Source organism: Aptenodytes forsteri, unplaced genomic scaffold (genome assembly GCF_000699145.1).
Source record: "Aptenodytes forsteri isolate BGI_AS27 unplaced genomic scaffold, ASM69914v1 Scaffold155, whole genome shotgun sequence".
Classification (NCBI taxonomy): domain Eukaryota; kingdom Metazoa; phylum Chordata; class Aves; order Sphenisciformes; family Spheniscidae; genus Aptenodytes; species Aptenodytes forsteri.
Genome location: NW_008794446.1, coordinates 4,019,885 through 4,035,046, shown reverse-complemented (window position 1 = coordinate 4,035,046; position 15,162 = coordinate 4,019,885). Strand labels below are relative to the sequence as shown.

The following is a 15,162-nucleotide window of genomic DNA, read 5'->3' as shown; positions in this document are numbered from 1 at the left end:
CCTTTTTTTTTTTTCTCCCCTCTTTTAGCCAGGGTAGATATTGGTTAGGGAAAAGTAAAAGAAAAATACATCCCTGGCAGGAATCCTCAGTGGGGTTTGAACTTCAAACCTTCTCCAGCAAGGCACTTGAAAAATTTGTTACCTAATGATCAAGTCCTGGGTTCCAGGAAAATTCCAAAAGATCCATTAAGGCTTTTAAACCCTATGTTCATGTCATGCAACTTTTTTTTTTCTTTTTTTTGCAGCTTTTTAAACCTTTTCTTGAGGGAAGGAATAACTTACAGTCCTTTCTTCTCTAGCCTTTGGTTTTACTGCAGTTCTCAGGAATAAAGTGGAATGTAGCATTAGGGTCTAGTGTCTTTGATGGCCTCATCATCTAATCATAGGTTTAACATTACTCATTTGCTGGCTCCAGGAATTCCTGCCATTAAGGGCCCTAGAGATGAAACTTTGCCTCAAATATTGATTGGAAGGAAGAGAGAGAAATTTAAGCTCTTTCTGCAATGCTTTTTCTTTAGACATCCCAGTAAAGCTGTATAACAAATGCAGCTAAATCAATGTTATTTCTATGGCTATTATACATGTTATTTATTATTTCAAAATATTTGACTATTTTAAAAACAAACTTCATTTTATACCTGAAATAATGCAAAGAGCCTAACCATTTTCAAATTTTGAACATTTATTCATTTTCTTCAATGTTTGCTTGGGAGAACTATTTTCCATCTACACAATTACTTGGGGAAATGGCAAGCTTTTAGTTTTTATACCGCATCTGATACTTCAGGGTTGTTTCCTTATCTTCTAAATAAGGAAGATTTTGTGTCCTGATGTCCATTTATTACTAAGTACTTCAGAAGCTAATGCTGTAATGTTTGTTGGTGGAGTGATGTTAAATGTTTCTACAGGAATTGGTCAACAGGGGGCTGTAGTGGTGCAAATTGCATTCTCCTCCCCTCACCTTCCTAACTCCAAAAGTATTGCTTCTGTAAATTGCATCTGCACAGAATACCATATTTAATCCTGTAGGTGTACTAAACAATCAGGCCTGTAGTTCATCTGCAGGAAAAAAAATAGGGGTTTTTTTCTATTTACATTTTAAAACTATTTGTCAAAAGAAAACACAAGATAAATGCTATAATAATACTAATACATAAATTGGCTTGAAGAGAATGGCAGACAGGCAAATATCATAATCCAGCCTATAGCTAACAGAACTTGGAATTAGGATCTTAGGAGATGTTGTCCGCAGCAAATGAGATTAACTCATCTCTAAAAACAAAACAGATAGTGCTACCTGAGCTTTTCCATATAATAAATTGAGTAATATGGGCTAGAAAGACTATATAAAGTACTGTGGTTTTTAATAATCCTAATGTAACTAGGGCTTCTCTTCCTAATATGGGTAAATCCTTCATATTCAGATTGAATGGCATTTTACAGATTATGTGGGGAAGTTTGAAATGTGTCACTCAAAAGACAGATGACGATATTAAAAAGCTTTGAAAAGTACAATTTTGTTTGCACAGAACAGAGTAACTTTAGACATTGAAAAGGAAAGGGAAATGCAAAGTTTGTTTTCCTTCCATTTGCTACAGCAAATTAGATGCTTTTATGCTCTTTATGTTGGAAATTCCATGTTAACGACTACAGATTAGCAAGGATGTCAGAATTTTTTTTCTTATCTGAGCTCCTGAATAAAATCAACATTGCCAGCGGCTCACGTCCAAGGTATGGTCTAAATTTACATGAAATATCACATTACAAATGTCTGAAGGTACATGTCATGGATAATTCAGTTCATATGGGCAGCCTTTTAGACTCTGAGGGATATGCAATCAAGCCTTTCCCCCAAAGGAATTTGGAGTTTCTGTGAAAAATACATTTTAAGTTTTAAAGGAACTCCTGTAGGGGTAGTGCATCATTTGTGGGTTTGGGGAAGAACAAAAAGTTCTACTCTTTGTATTTTCAGAATCTCTCTTGTACTGTAACTTGCTTCCCTGCACCCATTTTATTTTTTCCTAGTATCACCTACGTCACTAGTTATAATTTAGGTTAATTTGAAGGCTTTATTTTCTTTATTTCTTATATAAACCAAAAGCATACATCCAAGTACTTGAAATATATTTTTTCTAGATAATTTATAGTAAACATATAATGATTTTCACTTTTCATAAAACAGGCATTTTCATTTGGATTTAGTCTATTTTAACATAAAACGGATGAAGATGCATTATGTTTGACAAGATCTGTGCTTGATTAGCTGGTCTTTGTTCCCTCAGCCTAGTTGAGCATGTCAAAGCTGTGTTGCTGTTGGAGTGGCAGATTTCATAAATAAACAAAACAATTTTTTAAAAAAATACATTTATTTTTGCAGTGTATTTCTTTCTTACATCAGATTTAGATTTCAATTACTTTTTTCTTATTCTTTCTTTTTTTTTTTTCCCTAGCCAAAACACTACAATAGTTTCTAATTACTTCCAGATCTTTTGCAAATTTTTCTCTTTGGGGATACAGCTTCTGCAGAAACTGAATGATGTTATCCCAAAGGAGTTTTATCTCATGCCACTTGCATTTTTATGTATCTTATCTATTAGCAGGGGAAATTTATTTTCTTAAACAGAAAATACTGTCTTAGTATTTAAGACATCTTGCTACTTGACCTGTTAAAAAATATAATTATTATAATGGATAAATGGTTACTTCAGGGAAAAAATGCTATGTCATTTGTGATTGTAGAATACATCTAGAATATCTGACAAATTTCAGGATTTTCAATAGTTTTCAATACATCATTCATTCTGTTGATTTCCCCTCCCCACATGTTGAAAGTTTGATAAAGATTGTAATTCAGGAGCCTCCAAAGGAAATACTAAAACTAGAATGAAAATAGTCCACTTCTGAATCCTTATCTTGAGGAAAAAGATTTCTTTTTGATGCTATCCCTCGTAAAAAGGCTTTTATTAGAAAAACTGTATGAGGAGTGAGGAAAAGGACATACAGAACCAAGAAATGCTTTACTTAAAACTGGCAATTAAAACGTGTTAGGAGATTCTCAAATAAATGATAACCCATGGTCCCTCTTATCATTAAGCTGTAAGTAGATTCTGTAAATTGTTCACGTTTATGAAGAATTATAGAACTTAAAGTGTCTTAAATAAAGCAAACTATACCAAGAGTATATCCATAACTTGAGAAACTCTGTTATGTAATTAATGGGTAAACTGAGCTTCAGCTAAGCCTTTCAAACGTTGGTTAACAGTGTGAGCCTCATAAATGAGTTGTGTCTGTCCACATTGTCTTATCTATTAACCTGGAAACTTAGAAGCTGCTTGGGCTGAATCCAGTCTGTCTCTCCGTATCACAGACAGCCATTCAGTACATACTTATTCAAAAAAGATCTGTGAAGTCTCTGCTCCCATGCAGCACGGTCCATAAAACACGTTCCAGCGTTTTGACACATGTAAAACATAGTAGTTGTATACTATTATATATACTATAGCAATCAAAACTATAAAGTGGCAAAATGAGGCAGAAGGCAGGAGAGGGGAAGGCGAATGAGTGCATTGCCTGTTGTCCTAGTGGCAAGAAAAAATTTTAAACAGTATAAAGAAATTAATCCCTCTCCAAGGAGAGGTGGAAAAAACAAACAAAACCTCCCCCCCGCCCAAGATGTGCCTTGCCAGTGCAAATTCGAAGGAAATTCTCACTGAGTAAATTTGGTGGTAGGTTTAGCTCTGAGAACATAGGCAGACCTATCAACCAGACACTGGAGAGATTTCAGTACGCACTAGCACATCTAAATGTGCATTCTGTCTCAAAGTATGGGATAGCTCTTGGGCTTCAGAAACTGGCAGCTGCCCAACACAGAAACCAAGCAGAAAAAGAAAACCTTTTCTGGTCCCTACAGCTGACCAAAAGAAGCCCTGAAATGTGTGATTCATATAATAGAAACACAATCCATTCTTCTTGATACTAAAGATACTCTATTCAAGGCTTTCTAGAAAAGTTTCAGTAGGAATTCTCTAGCTCTGCTGTACAGTGCCTTCTTATCAAGCACCATCCTCACAGGTATCTTACCAGGCTCCATCTTAAGACAGTTAGCTTTATTTTTGTACCACACTATAAATGTGTGCTAAATAAAAATGTCTATTACAATAGACAATACAATTGACAATACAACTACTACAAATAAAATTGTCTATTTTATATTTTAATATTATGCATTATTAGAAACCTTTCGATTTTCATTATAGATTGATTTATAATAATTTTGTATGTATTTACTCCTGTTGCCAGTGTTAGATTCAACTTTAATTATGATTATTGGTCCTTATTTATTCCTTCCAAAGGTATTCCTAGAGTTCTCATACTTCTTACATTTTGTTTGATAACTGATAGCTCTTTCAGAGTAACTGTGATAGTAGCACACTAACAGAAGTGTTTGCTGTTTGTCTTTTTGACACCAACTGCAGTAGGAAGGCTGAAGAGAAGTTAAATAATGACGACTTCTCTTAAATCTAAAGAACAATGAACCTGGGATTTAATCTATTTAGGAAATTAAGTCTGATATAATTTCAATGGTGAAATTAAGGTTGGTTATGCAAATTCTTATGGAGGTGTAATTTTTTAATCTTTCTTTTTCCTAATCATGAAACAAGTTGGATGTTTTACCTTCCCATTTGTCCTACTGGATTATCCACTGTCTCTGTATTTGTACCAGCACGACTAGGAGGAGACAATGCTGCATATCATATCACTGCAAAAGTCTGAATTAAAATTTGATGTAGAAGGGAAGGATACATAGAAACAAAACTGAAAACTGTTCAGACATTTGTTTCCTCATTTAGTGGGTTAAGCTGGCTGAGACCCTAGTTCAAAAATCACCAGAGCTACTCAAAGAGAAGGATTCAGGATTGAAAATCTGGGAGCACAGAGGAGAAGAGAGAAAACACTACCTGTGTTTTCTTGGCAGCAAGCTGTAAATTCAGATCTCTGCATCTAATGGAACCATGCTCTTAGGTTGCAATTTCAATATTCAGCTTAGGCTTCTCTCTGGCGAAAATCACACTGGCAGAGGTATCATATCTTCTCCATGCCTAGCTCCATATTCATCCTTGCTCGCTTTTACCAATACATGCAATGGTGGAAACAGTCACATCAAAATAAAAAGTAACTCTGGATAAAATAGTAATTTTTAACTGATTATACTTCTAGAGTAGCCATGAAAGCAATAGCTCATAGCAGGTGGCAGATAGGACGGCTGAGGCTGTAGGAAAGAAGGACTGCCCCTGTGGCAGTCAAGAAAAAAAGAAAGGAATTTTGGCATTTGATGGGAGAGAAATAAGTTACAAGCAAAAAAAATCCCACGGATTGTCGGGCACTGGACAAAGCACTAGAAAGGTATATGAAAATGTCAGTCACATAGCTCCAAATTGAGGGTTTGTAACCACTTTTTATCACAGACTCAAATTAAGTTCAATAAAGTCTTTGTAGCTGAAGCAAGTACTTTCTCTAATATTGTCATCCTATTTGGACTATATAAAGATCCAGCAAGAGAGAAACAACATTTCAACTGTGTCCTTATCCATTATCAAATATGGTACAGCTTAAACACGTACTTATGTTCTGGTGTTGATTTGGGGCTCTTCATAATCCAGAACATGGCCTATACACAGATAGGTTGATATACACACTTAGTGTAATTTCCAAAACCAGAAATGAACTCCAGTACAAGCTACAGGGGAAGTAGAAAACTTTTTCCTTTATATTGTTTTGCTCTAGAAATTAAGTGGATTTTTGGGGGGTGTTGTTCCCCCTCCTTGGTGTTTCTCACTTGCTTTATAGAATTCTGGAAATTTTCCAAAAGATGATCACTTCGCATTGTCTTTTTTTTTTTACGCTAAAGGAGTGTCAGAGAATTTTCTTGCATTAATTCCTTGTCCGTGTGTGGAATGTCCTCCAGCCCAATCTCAGTCTTCATCTCTTGGCCATCTGCTTCTGATAATGTAACTTTCAAATGGAAACCATCAGTGTATTCTTTTCTACTTGTTGGGCAATTTTACTTTCTTGATTATTCTGTGAGATGTGCTTCCAGATCCCCGTACACTCAGAAGACTACTTCTGTGTTTTGCCTTTAGTAATAAGCAGAATCTTTTCTTCAATATCTTTCTTACACCAGAGTCATCATGGAACTTCTGGTCCTTTCTCTTGCCTGTCCTTGTCAGAGTATTTTTGTCAAAAAATGTCAAGGACTACATTTATTACACATCAGTGGGATGCTGATCTGAACCTCTTCTAGATTCATGACAAAACGGGCAGGATCAGAAAACTCTAAGAATTACTTTCCCCATATCCTAATATGGCAAGGTACCTTCTCTATTAAGTTGCCTATAACTGAGGAGGGTCTTAGATCAGAGGAAAACACCGAGAAAGTCAGAGTGAGTCAGCTGGTATTTCTTAAAGGGCTGACAAAGGGTACAAAAGCTCATTACTGGAGGCCGTCATTATTAATAAATATACCATAGTTTTGGGGGGTTTTGTTATATATATAATGGAGACAAAGTGAGGAGTAGTTTTCTGTTCATCAAAAAGTCTTCTCTTTAATGGTGCATTTTGGAAGACTTCAGATTAGTTATCCACCTCTAACATCAAAGATTGGTTGAGTAATAAGTGGACTGGCTTTTAGGATTAATAGCCTACGTAGCAACACATGTTGTTAATAATAATTTTAGTGTCTCTTAAATGAAGAACTATTTTTTCAGTCAGGAAGGAAGCTCTAGAAGTTATGGAGTTGCATGTATCTTCTAGCACATATCTTCTGTCTGCACTAGAAGATATGCAGAATTTCTACAAGGTGACTAAGGTTAATATTGTATCATCTAAATAAATTTGGCCATTTCCCTAGTGTTGTTTGGATAATGTAAATGTTTTTGCAATTGTGGATTTTTTTTTTCTCTTTTCTTCTAAGTTATCAATGAAATGTTCCTCTGGGAAAGTTTGACTTCATTTCCAAGATAAATTGGGCAATTACCACAGGTGACCAGAAGGGCAATGGGTCTGTGTGTTTCCAAGAAAGCGAAAAATTAACATGTTACTCCAAGTCAAGAAAATAAAGGAAAAATGAGTCTTGTGAAAGTGAAATCTGAAACTTCCTATTACCTTTGCTGCATTGTTAAAGTCATATTCACATAAATAGTGTTGTGAAAGCTTCACATTCTTTTCCTTTCTGTGATTTGGCCAGAAGCCCAGTGTATTCCAATACTTGCAGATTTGCCTTCCAGGAGGATGTCGTCAGTCATTCTGCAACTTCCTTATTGTGGGAAATAGTCGCTTTTAAAATGGATGACCTATCATCAAATCCTAAAATTGATCCCAAATTTACTTGAAAGAGTAGACCAAAAATACATTTTATTTATCATCTATGAGCAGTATACATGTGAGTGTGAGAGAAGGATAAAGGCAGTAAAATTGGAATTCTTAGATCTGATTCTCATTCCAAACAATAATGGAAGGTTTTAAGACTCCAATATCTTTAGCTCAGTTCTAGGAATGGTAGGGACAGTCCTATGATCTTAAAAACTGTATAATTTTCTCAAAAATTTATGAGCGATCTGATCAAAAATTGAGGCTGTATCTTGAAATCAGTTGGTTTTTCTGTTTTTACCTACTTTTAATGGACATGGTTTTCTGCCATAAATAAACATTTCCTTCAATCTTGTAACATTACCTTTGAATCTTTCCTCTTAAATGAAGTAAAGCAAGTTATTGGTGATTTTAGAAGGTAACTTCACAACATGGAGTACAAACCCAAGCTAAATTACGTGTATGTTGTGAATTGCAAACACATTTTTATAAAATTTCCTCTTCCTTATCCTGATAAAAGGTAGCACCTGTTCAGCTCTGTACAAGACTTTTCTCCAAACATATTCAAGGGTCCAGAAAGAAGAGAGTCAGTGTAATAGAATTTCATCTGTCTCAAGAAGTTATGATTAAAGTACAGTGATTGAAGAATTGAGGTGTCAACCGAGTTATTAGTACCTTAGACTAGAAAATTCAATAAATATTCAATATGACAAAAAGAAAAAAAATACTCAGTTTAAGACACAGAGAAGAGAGAATTCCAAAGAAGCTACAACTGATTGAGACAGTAGCACCTGTAGTGGAAGGAGAATTGTAGGGTGATTACTACACCAGTTATCTGTCCATTCAGTAACTGCAGTTTCTTGAGAAACTTGTAACTTGTGACACGATTTTAGACTTCCTTGCAGAAATTGGAAAGGGTGAGAGCTCTCATGTAAATTATGAAAACTCTGCATGGACAGTTTCATAAGAGGATTCAGTCTGAACCTTCTGTCAGGGAACCTGTACTGATGCTTTCTGGATGCAGTGATGCTTTTTAAGCAACAACAGCATAGAGGAGGAGGACAACTTAGGTGGGGCAGGGGGGTGGTAACTACCAGTATCCTATTAGTACATTTTTGGTGTCTTCAATAGAAGTTTGCATAGTATAAAATATTTAGAACATAGCCATAGTGGACAGTAATTTAACTGAATGTCTAAAGTTACAATGTTTAGCTATTGCGTATGAAGACAATTTTTTTCTTTCTTTCAACATGAATAAAGTTAAAATGAAATTTGATATCTTCATTCTGGTTTTAGTACAGAGAAGTGGTAAGCGTCATCATTCTTGAACACTGTCTGTGTTAGACAGTCTCTAAATATGCCTCTATCCCCAAGACTTCTATACCCTACCTTGTTCCGAGAGGTGCACTGCTGGCAGTAATAGTCATCCCCGCTGCCCTATCAAGCAGGAGCCCCAAGGGAAGAAAGGTCAACGCATTCTTCTTGTATAGACGAAATTCTCTGGTACACAATTTTGTCAGTCTTCCGTTACTTCAGCATGTAATTGGCATCAGCATTTTTAAGGCACAGAAAAGTCTCCCAGCTCTTGTTTTAAGGCCCAGAAGATTCAGGATATGAACTACACCAAAACCACCTGAGATGTAGTGTAGTCATTCAAGCATTTAGCTGCTAATAACCAAATGTCTATGCTATGATTCTACTTGCCTATAGCATAAATTTTCCAACCACCGTCACTGCATCCATTACATTTGGTGTTTATCTTTCCGCTTCTTACATCTTGAGGGTGAGAAAGATTTTCTGTGGAATCTGAGATAATGTAAACAAAATTGCTGCACATTCTTTGAGTGTATAACTCCACATCTTAATCCAGTTCTTAAAGTGCATGCAGTGATCTGAATGGCCGTTACAAAGGCAACTGTAATGCTGGCACTTCTAAGTATTTCGGTTTATTGTTCGGGTCTTTTAAAAATAAACTGAAAAAAAGAAAACCAGGTGCCTCTTCACAAGTACAGTTCACCTCTCAGGATCATGAATCTGTTATATTAAATTATGCCTAAAACTGAGAGGAAATTATAGTAGTAATAATTATTTGTGGATTAATGGAGGGTTAGGAGTTTGTAGTGAAGTTTGTAGTAATGAGTTTGTGGTGAAGCAATGCATGAACCATGAATCCTGGTTTCTTTGTGGTTCTGCATCATTATGTTTTCCACTAATTTTTGGTAGATAGTTGGACCGGTTTCACACATTTTTATTGTGAACAATTACTTTGGATAAATGCATGAGATTTTCCACCTATGGAGACATAAGAAGAGATTTGTTTGCTTCCACATAGATACCTAATGGCTTTTTAGGTGCCGTAGATATCTCACCTAAAATCCAGTTAGCCATTTTGGATGTCCTGCAGTTTCTGAGACATTTTCACTGAGCAGGAAGACCTGACTAAAGACTTGCAAGAATCTCTTGGTCTTTTGCAGACACAGGTAGACCCTCTGTCTCTCTTTAGAAATTTAATTAGCATGCTTTCTTCTAGCTGTCTTTTCTTTTTTTTGTCTTCTCTCTTTTCAGCTTCTTTCCTGAATTGTAGTCACACCAGTTCTGCTTTCCTGACTGCAGAGTCATAGTAGCTGTGGTGCAGAAAAGCATCTCAAAAGAAAATGCTAATAGGGCTTTTTATAATGTGCAGTAAAAGGCTCTGATTAAAAAAACCAATAATGCTACACCTCAAATACTATCTCTAACTCAGACTATTGTTTCTTAAAATGGCACTAGGTGCCTATGTTTAGGCAATTGAATCCTTTCCTTCTTAGTTTCTCAGAGTGACTTTGTACTATACCAAGGTGATTTAATTGCTTCCAAAAATTAGATCATTAGGCTTGCTTCAGTTACTGGATTTGGAAAAGAACAAAATCAACAGCACTGAAAAAAGGACCTGTTACAATGGTTTTCTAGCCCACAAGCTAGAGGCTTGAGTGCTGATATTCCATCTTCCCTAATCAGGATTTACCTGCTCAGTAATACGTTAAAAGTATGTTCATTATTTGGGTATTTTGGTAGCTTGCCTCTTATAAAACCAATCATGAGCACAAGATTATTATTGTTGGGCTTTTTTTGAGATGCATAACTTGGTCAAATCTGTGAATTTTCATAAGATCAGTAAGAAGCACCTTGCTGATTAGTGACTAGTTTTCACAACTATTATTTGAGAAAATTTACTTATCTGTGCAAAGTTATTTTTTTGCCCATATCAGGAAAAAAGCATTGGGGATTTCTGCCTGATTTTTTAGTCCTGGAAAAAAGGAACTGTAAAGCAGAATAGTTCTGTAACTGTAACTCTCTCTACCCATTTTTGTTTATAACATGAAGTGTCAGACTAGAAAATTTCTCTCTGAACTGTAATCCAGCTAATGTATCTTGATTTTTTTTTTTTTTTCTGTATGATGAAAAGAAATGTTTATTACCCTTAAAGAAAAGGTTTAAGGAATTATCCCAAAAGAAAGTAATATTTACTTGCTAGAGAGATATCTCGACCTTTTTTCATCTCAAATATCAAAAGTCTGTTGGTGTGATATAGGCAGTGAGCTGTATGGCAAAAAGCTGTTTGTAATGCATTGAGAATTTTCTCTTTAACTTAGTGGTATATGAAGTAAAAGTTGTTATCTTTTAATATCTATTAAGTGGTTTAAATCAGTTTCAAAAGTTTATGTTGGAAATCCATGTTTATAGTAAAAGAATTTTAAAAACTCAGTTTGTTATTAGCGACTGGTTTTGTTTTCACTTATAATGGGGACGAAACAAAGATTGAACTCAAGGAGGGATGGATGGTACACAGATTATTGCCTGGCCTATATGATAAAATGTACAAGGTGTAACAGTGAAGCAAAGTGAAGAAACTACTGCTGCCGTGCTTTGTTGCACTTAATATGTTCATTGGGCAACTATATGAAATGGAGAAACAAGATGTGTTTTCATGTTCTCTAGACAAGGAAACTAAAGTTTGCGTAAGGGTGAAACCGAAAACATGACCACCTAAAATTTATTTGAAAATCAGAATGAATTACAGTTTTTAAATGATCAGATCATTCTTCTTTGGGAAAAAAAAAAGAAAAAAAAAGAAAACCATTAAATTAAGAAGTTCAGCCTAAATTCAAGCCCCTTAGGAAGTCACCAGGGTCAGCTTCAGAAATGTGGTTTAAAATCCTTGATCATGTTTTGATCATGTTATATTTTATCTTCTTAGGAATGGCAAAATTCTATTCAGAAGAATGCAGGACTTGCATTTATTGAGCTCATCAATGAAGGAAGGTAATTAATTTTAAAGCTTTTGAACAAGTAGTCATTTTGCATTTATTCCATTGGGTGATAACACTTCCTCACCATCTGTTCCAAAAATATTGTGAAAAGGCCATTTTAATTAAGAGATTTATTGTCTAGATATTTATATAGTAAATATTTAATTTGAAAATGTGTAAATTCTGAAAAATTTGTTTATTGACAGAAGGAAATAGAGCTCCCACGAACTGTATATAGGTTTGGGTTTATTTGAGAATTGAACCACCATTTTCCAGAGCAGCAAGGTTGTTTTACCCAGACAATCTAGGGAGCCCAATCTGTAAACCCATCTGCTGCTCCATCTGTTTCAGGAGCACAGCATTCACTGTACAGATGCACTTCTCTATACTATCAGTTCATAAGGAATTATTTTATCTAGTTCTTCTGGTCCTGTAAAACACACAGGACATTATGTTTATAAGAGCTGCCTTGCTTTTGCAAATTGTTGAGATACTTTATTATCAAACCTCAAGTAATTTTAATGCTGTATCTGTTTATATCTTCTACTCTGTGCAACGTTTGTCAGTACTTCCAGCCAGCAAGCTGGGCAGCAAAGGGGGACTCTTTGGCCTTCCTGGTAATGGAATGCCAAAGACAAATGAAGCCGCTTGTGTAATGTGTGAGACTTGTATTGGCCAGTACATTAAATCCATTTGAATCTAGATGTCTTGATATGTGCAGTTGAAAAAAAATATCAAAATACGCCTGTTGAAGAGATTTTGTCATTATACGTGTGGTTTCTTTTTTTCACCAATAGTGTGTCATTACCAATAGTAAAGTATGAAATCTTTATTATAGGATATTTTTTGTCTAGCTGATATTTCAGTTGTTAAATCATGCATTCATTTAAAAGGAAGACTAGAAAACATCAGAGATAGGAATATAGGAACATTAGTACCTGGAAAACAGGAGCATGTAGCTTTATACCCAATTTTTGGTTGGTGTAAATCCTCTGAACGCACACAAAGTTGCAGTGCAGTATAGCAGTTGGAAACGTAGTCCTTTCATTGGAAATTCTTCTTGCTATGAAGCAGCAATATGAGTCTGCACCATAATAGGGCTCACCTGAGTGGGTCATGTACTGCACATTATACTATAAATATTACATGGTAATAGACTGAATAATTATAGTAAGCTTATGTTCTCAGATAGTAGTATAGAATCCCATTTTGACCCTTTTTATTTTCTCAGCCAGGCAAGTGGATTCAGATATTGTTGCATGCTCTCTATTGATAAAATGCTCATTCTGAATAAATCCTACATCTGCATATTTTTAGTGGTCGGGTATTAAGATATCAGTGGACCCTCTACTCCCCTCTAACAATAACTTTTCAAAACGAAGTAGTATTTGAGAACTGCTGCTTAAATCCAATCAAAGGAATGTCTAATCAAACTGCCCTTAGACACATGTTTCTCCATATACTTTTGTCAGAAAGGTGTTTTAGAACAAGTGTGTGTGAATTACTAGAATGCTCTCCTTTGCAATCAGCCCATCCGTTTTTAATTTACCCTTTTGGGTATAAAGATAACAATCCTTTAACTGGAAATTGTTATAAATATTTATTCTGCTTAATAGCTAAACTTGTGAATGCAATTCATCAATCATAGCTAGAGAATGCAATTGTGCAGTTGTCAACAATTAACAGGACATAAACAGTTGATGAATGTGCAGCTGAATTAAAGTGCTCCCTAGGATAACCTGAAATTATAAACTGGATCATTTAAAGGAATCTAACAAAGGATCTTTATAATTAAAACAAAGCAGGGTTAATGGGATGTAAAATTGCATATAATCACTATGCAATAATGATTGAATTTTAAATTATTAAAAGCAAAATGAAGACTAAGAATATTTTGAAGGACTTTCTGGGTTAGATTTTGAGAGACCTGGGTAATAAATCAACAGTTTTGAGAAAGCTTTTTCTTTTGAGCATGGAGCACAAGGTTTAGATGTAATGCGGAGGATCATAGTTTTTAATATCTTCAGTTAGATGTCTATCTTTTTTAATATACAGATGCTATAAGGTGATCTTCTGAGTACCTAACTTTTGTTGTTTCTGCTTGAAATAATTTGTGTGCCTTTCTGATCTTTGACTTTATTAGAAATGTTCTGAAACAAAATATTTCAGTTTAGTTAAAGTTAAAAAAAAAATAACTTCTATATTCCTGTCCCTTTAATAAATTGCATTTTCATTTTAAATCACTTGATTTACTGTGTTTCTGGCTTTTCTTGTTTTAGATAATGTTTTGTTAGGAAGGTCCGAATGACATATTTGTAGAATTCAGCGTACAAACACTCTGGTACAGCTTTCTAAAAATAGGAACTGTTATAACAGTTTTTAGTATAACAAGAGTATCTGACTATAGATTTAAATTAATACTTTCAAGGAAAACATATGCAAAGATATTTAATTTGGAAGTGTAGAATAACACTGTCTATAATATACCTGAAAGATTTAGAGGCATCCTGGTTATGATCTTGAACTTTATGCTTCTTTTTAATCAGTCTCATGCTATGAATATGTGATGTTGAGGGTATCACACATGTCAAGAGCTTCACTGATAGCAGCTTAATTAGGATTTCAGATTTACATTAGGGTATACACATAAGTAGGCTTCTTAATTTAAGAGCTGGATGCATCTCCAATGTTGGCTGTAAAAGGGGACATGAAAAGAGTTCTTTAGGAGTGATGTAGGAGGGAGATTACAACCCACATTTAAGTGGGGTGGTGATGGATGAGGTCAAAAGAAAAGGGTGCAGGGTGACAAGAACAAGAGATAAGATAGGAGCACCCACCTCGAGTAAATATGTACACAAATGCATACAGCTTGGGAAACTAGCAGTAGAATTTACTCCACATGCAATCACAAAACTATGACAGGACTGGAATGAATGAGATTTGGTGGGACAGCCTGCACTGTATGACAGAAGCGCTGTGATGGACAGATACAAGTTCCTCGGGAGAGATAGGCAGAGAAAGCAAGGAGTGTTGCCTTCTGTGTGAAGGAGCAGCTCAGATGTATGGAGCTCTTCAATGGGATGGATGACAGTCTGGTTGATAACTTGCAGTTCAGGATGAGAGGAGAGTCCAGTAAGGGTGACATCATGGTGAGAGTTTGTTACAGACCACCCATTCAGGGTGAGGGAAAGGAAGAAGTATTCTTTAAACAATTTGAGAAAGTATCTTCAGGAGATAGACTTCAGGAGAGCAGACTTTGGCCTCTTCAGGGATCTACTTGGTAGAGTGCCATGGGACAAAGCTCTGGAGGGAAGAGGGGCCCAAGAAAGCTGGGTAATATTCAAGGATCACCTCCTTCAAGCTCAGGAGCGATGCATCCCAACAAAGAGGAAGTCAGGCAAAAACGCCAGGAGCCCTGCATGGATGAACAAGGAGCTCCTGGACAAACTCAAACACAAAAAGGAAGCCTACAGTGGAAGCAAGGACAGGTAGGAAGCCTGGGAGGAAT

At 35.6% G+C, this 15,162-nt stretch overlaps 1 protein-coding gene across 1 annotated transcript in view; it reads left to right on the top strand.

The window, feature by feature from the left end:
* Positions 1-15,162, top strand: part of NBEA (neurobeachin) — a 437,354-nt gene that overhangs the window by 163,929 nt on the left and 258,263 nt on the right. Inside the window, exon 35 of the mRNA XM_009290267.2 lies at positions 11,603-11,667. Coding sequence (XP_009288542.1) covers positions 11,603-11,667 — 65 coding nt within the window. The remainder of the gene's footprint in view (positions 1-11,602; positions 11,668-15,162) is intronic.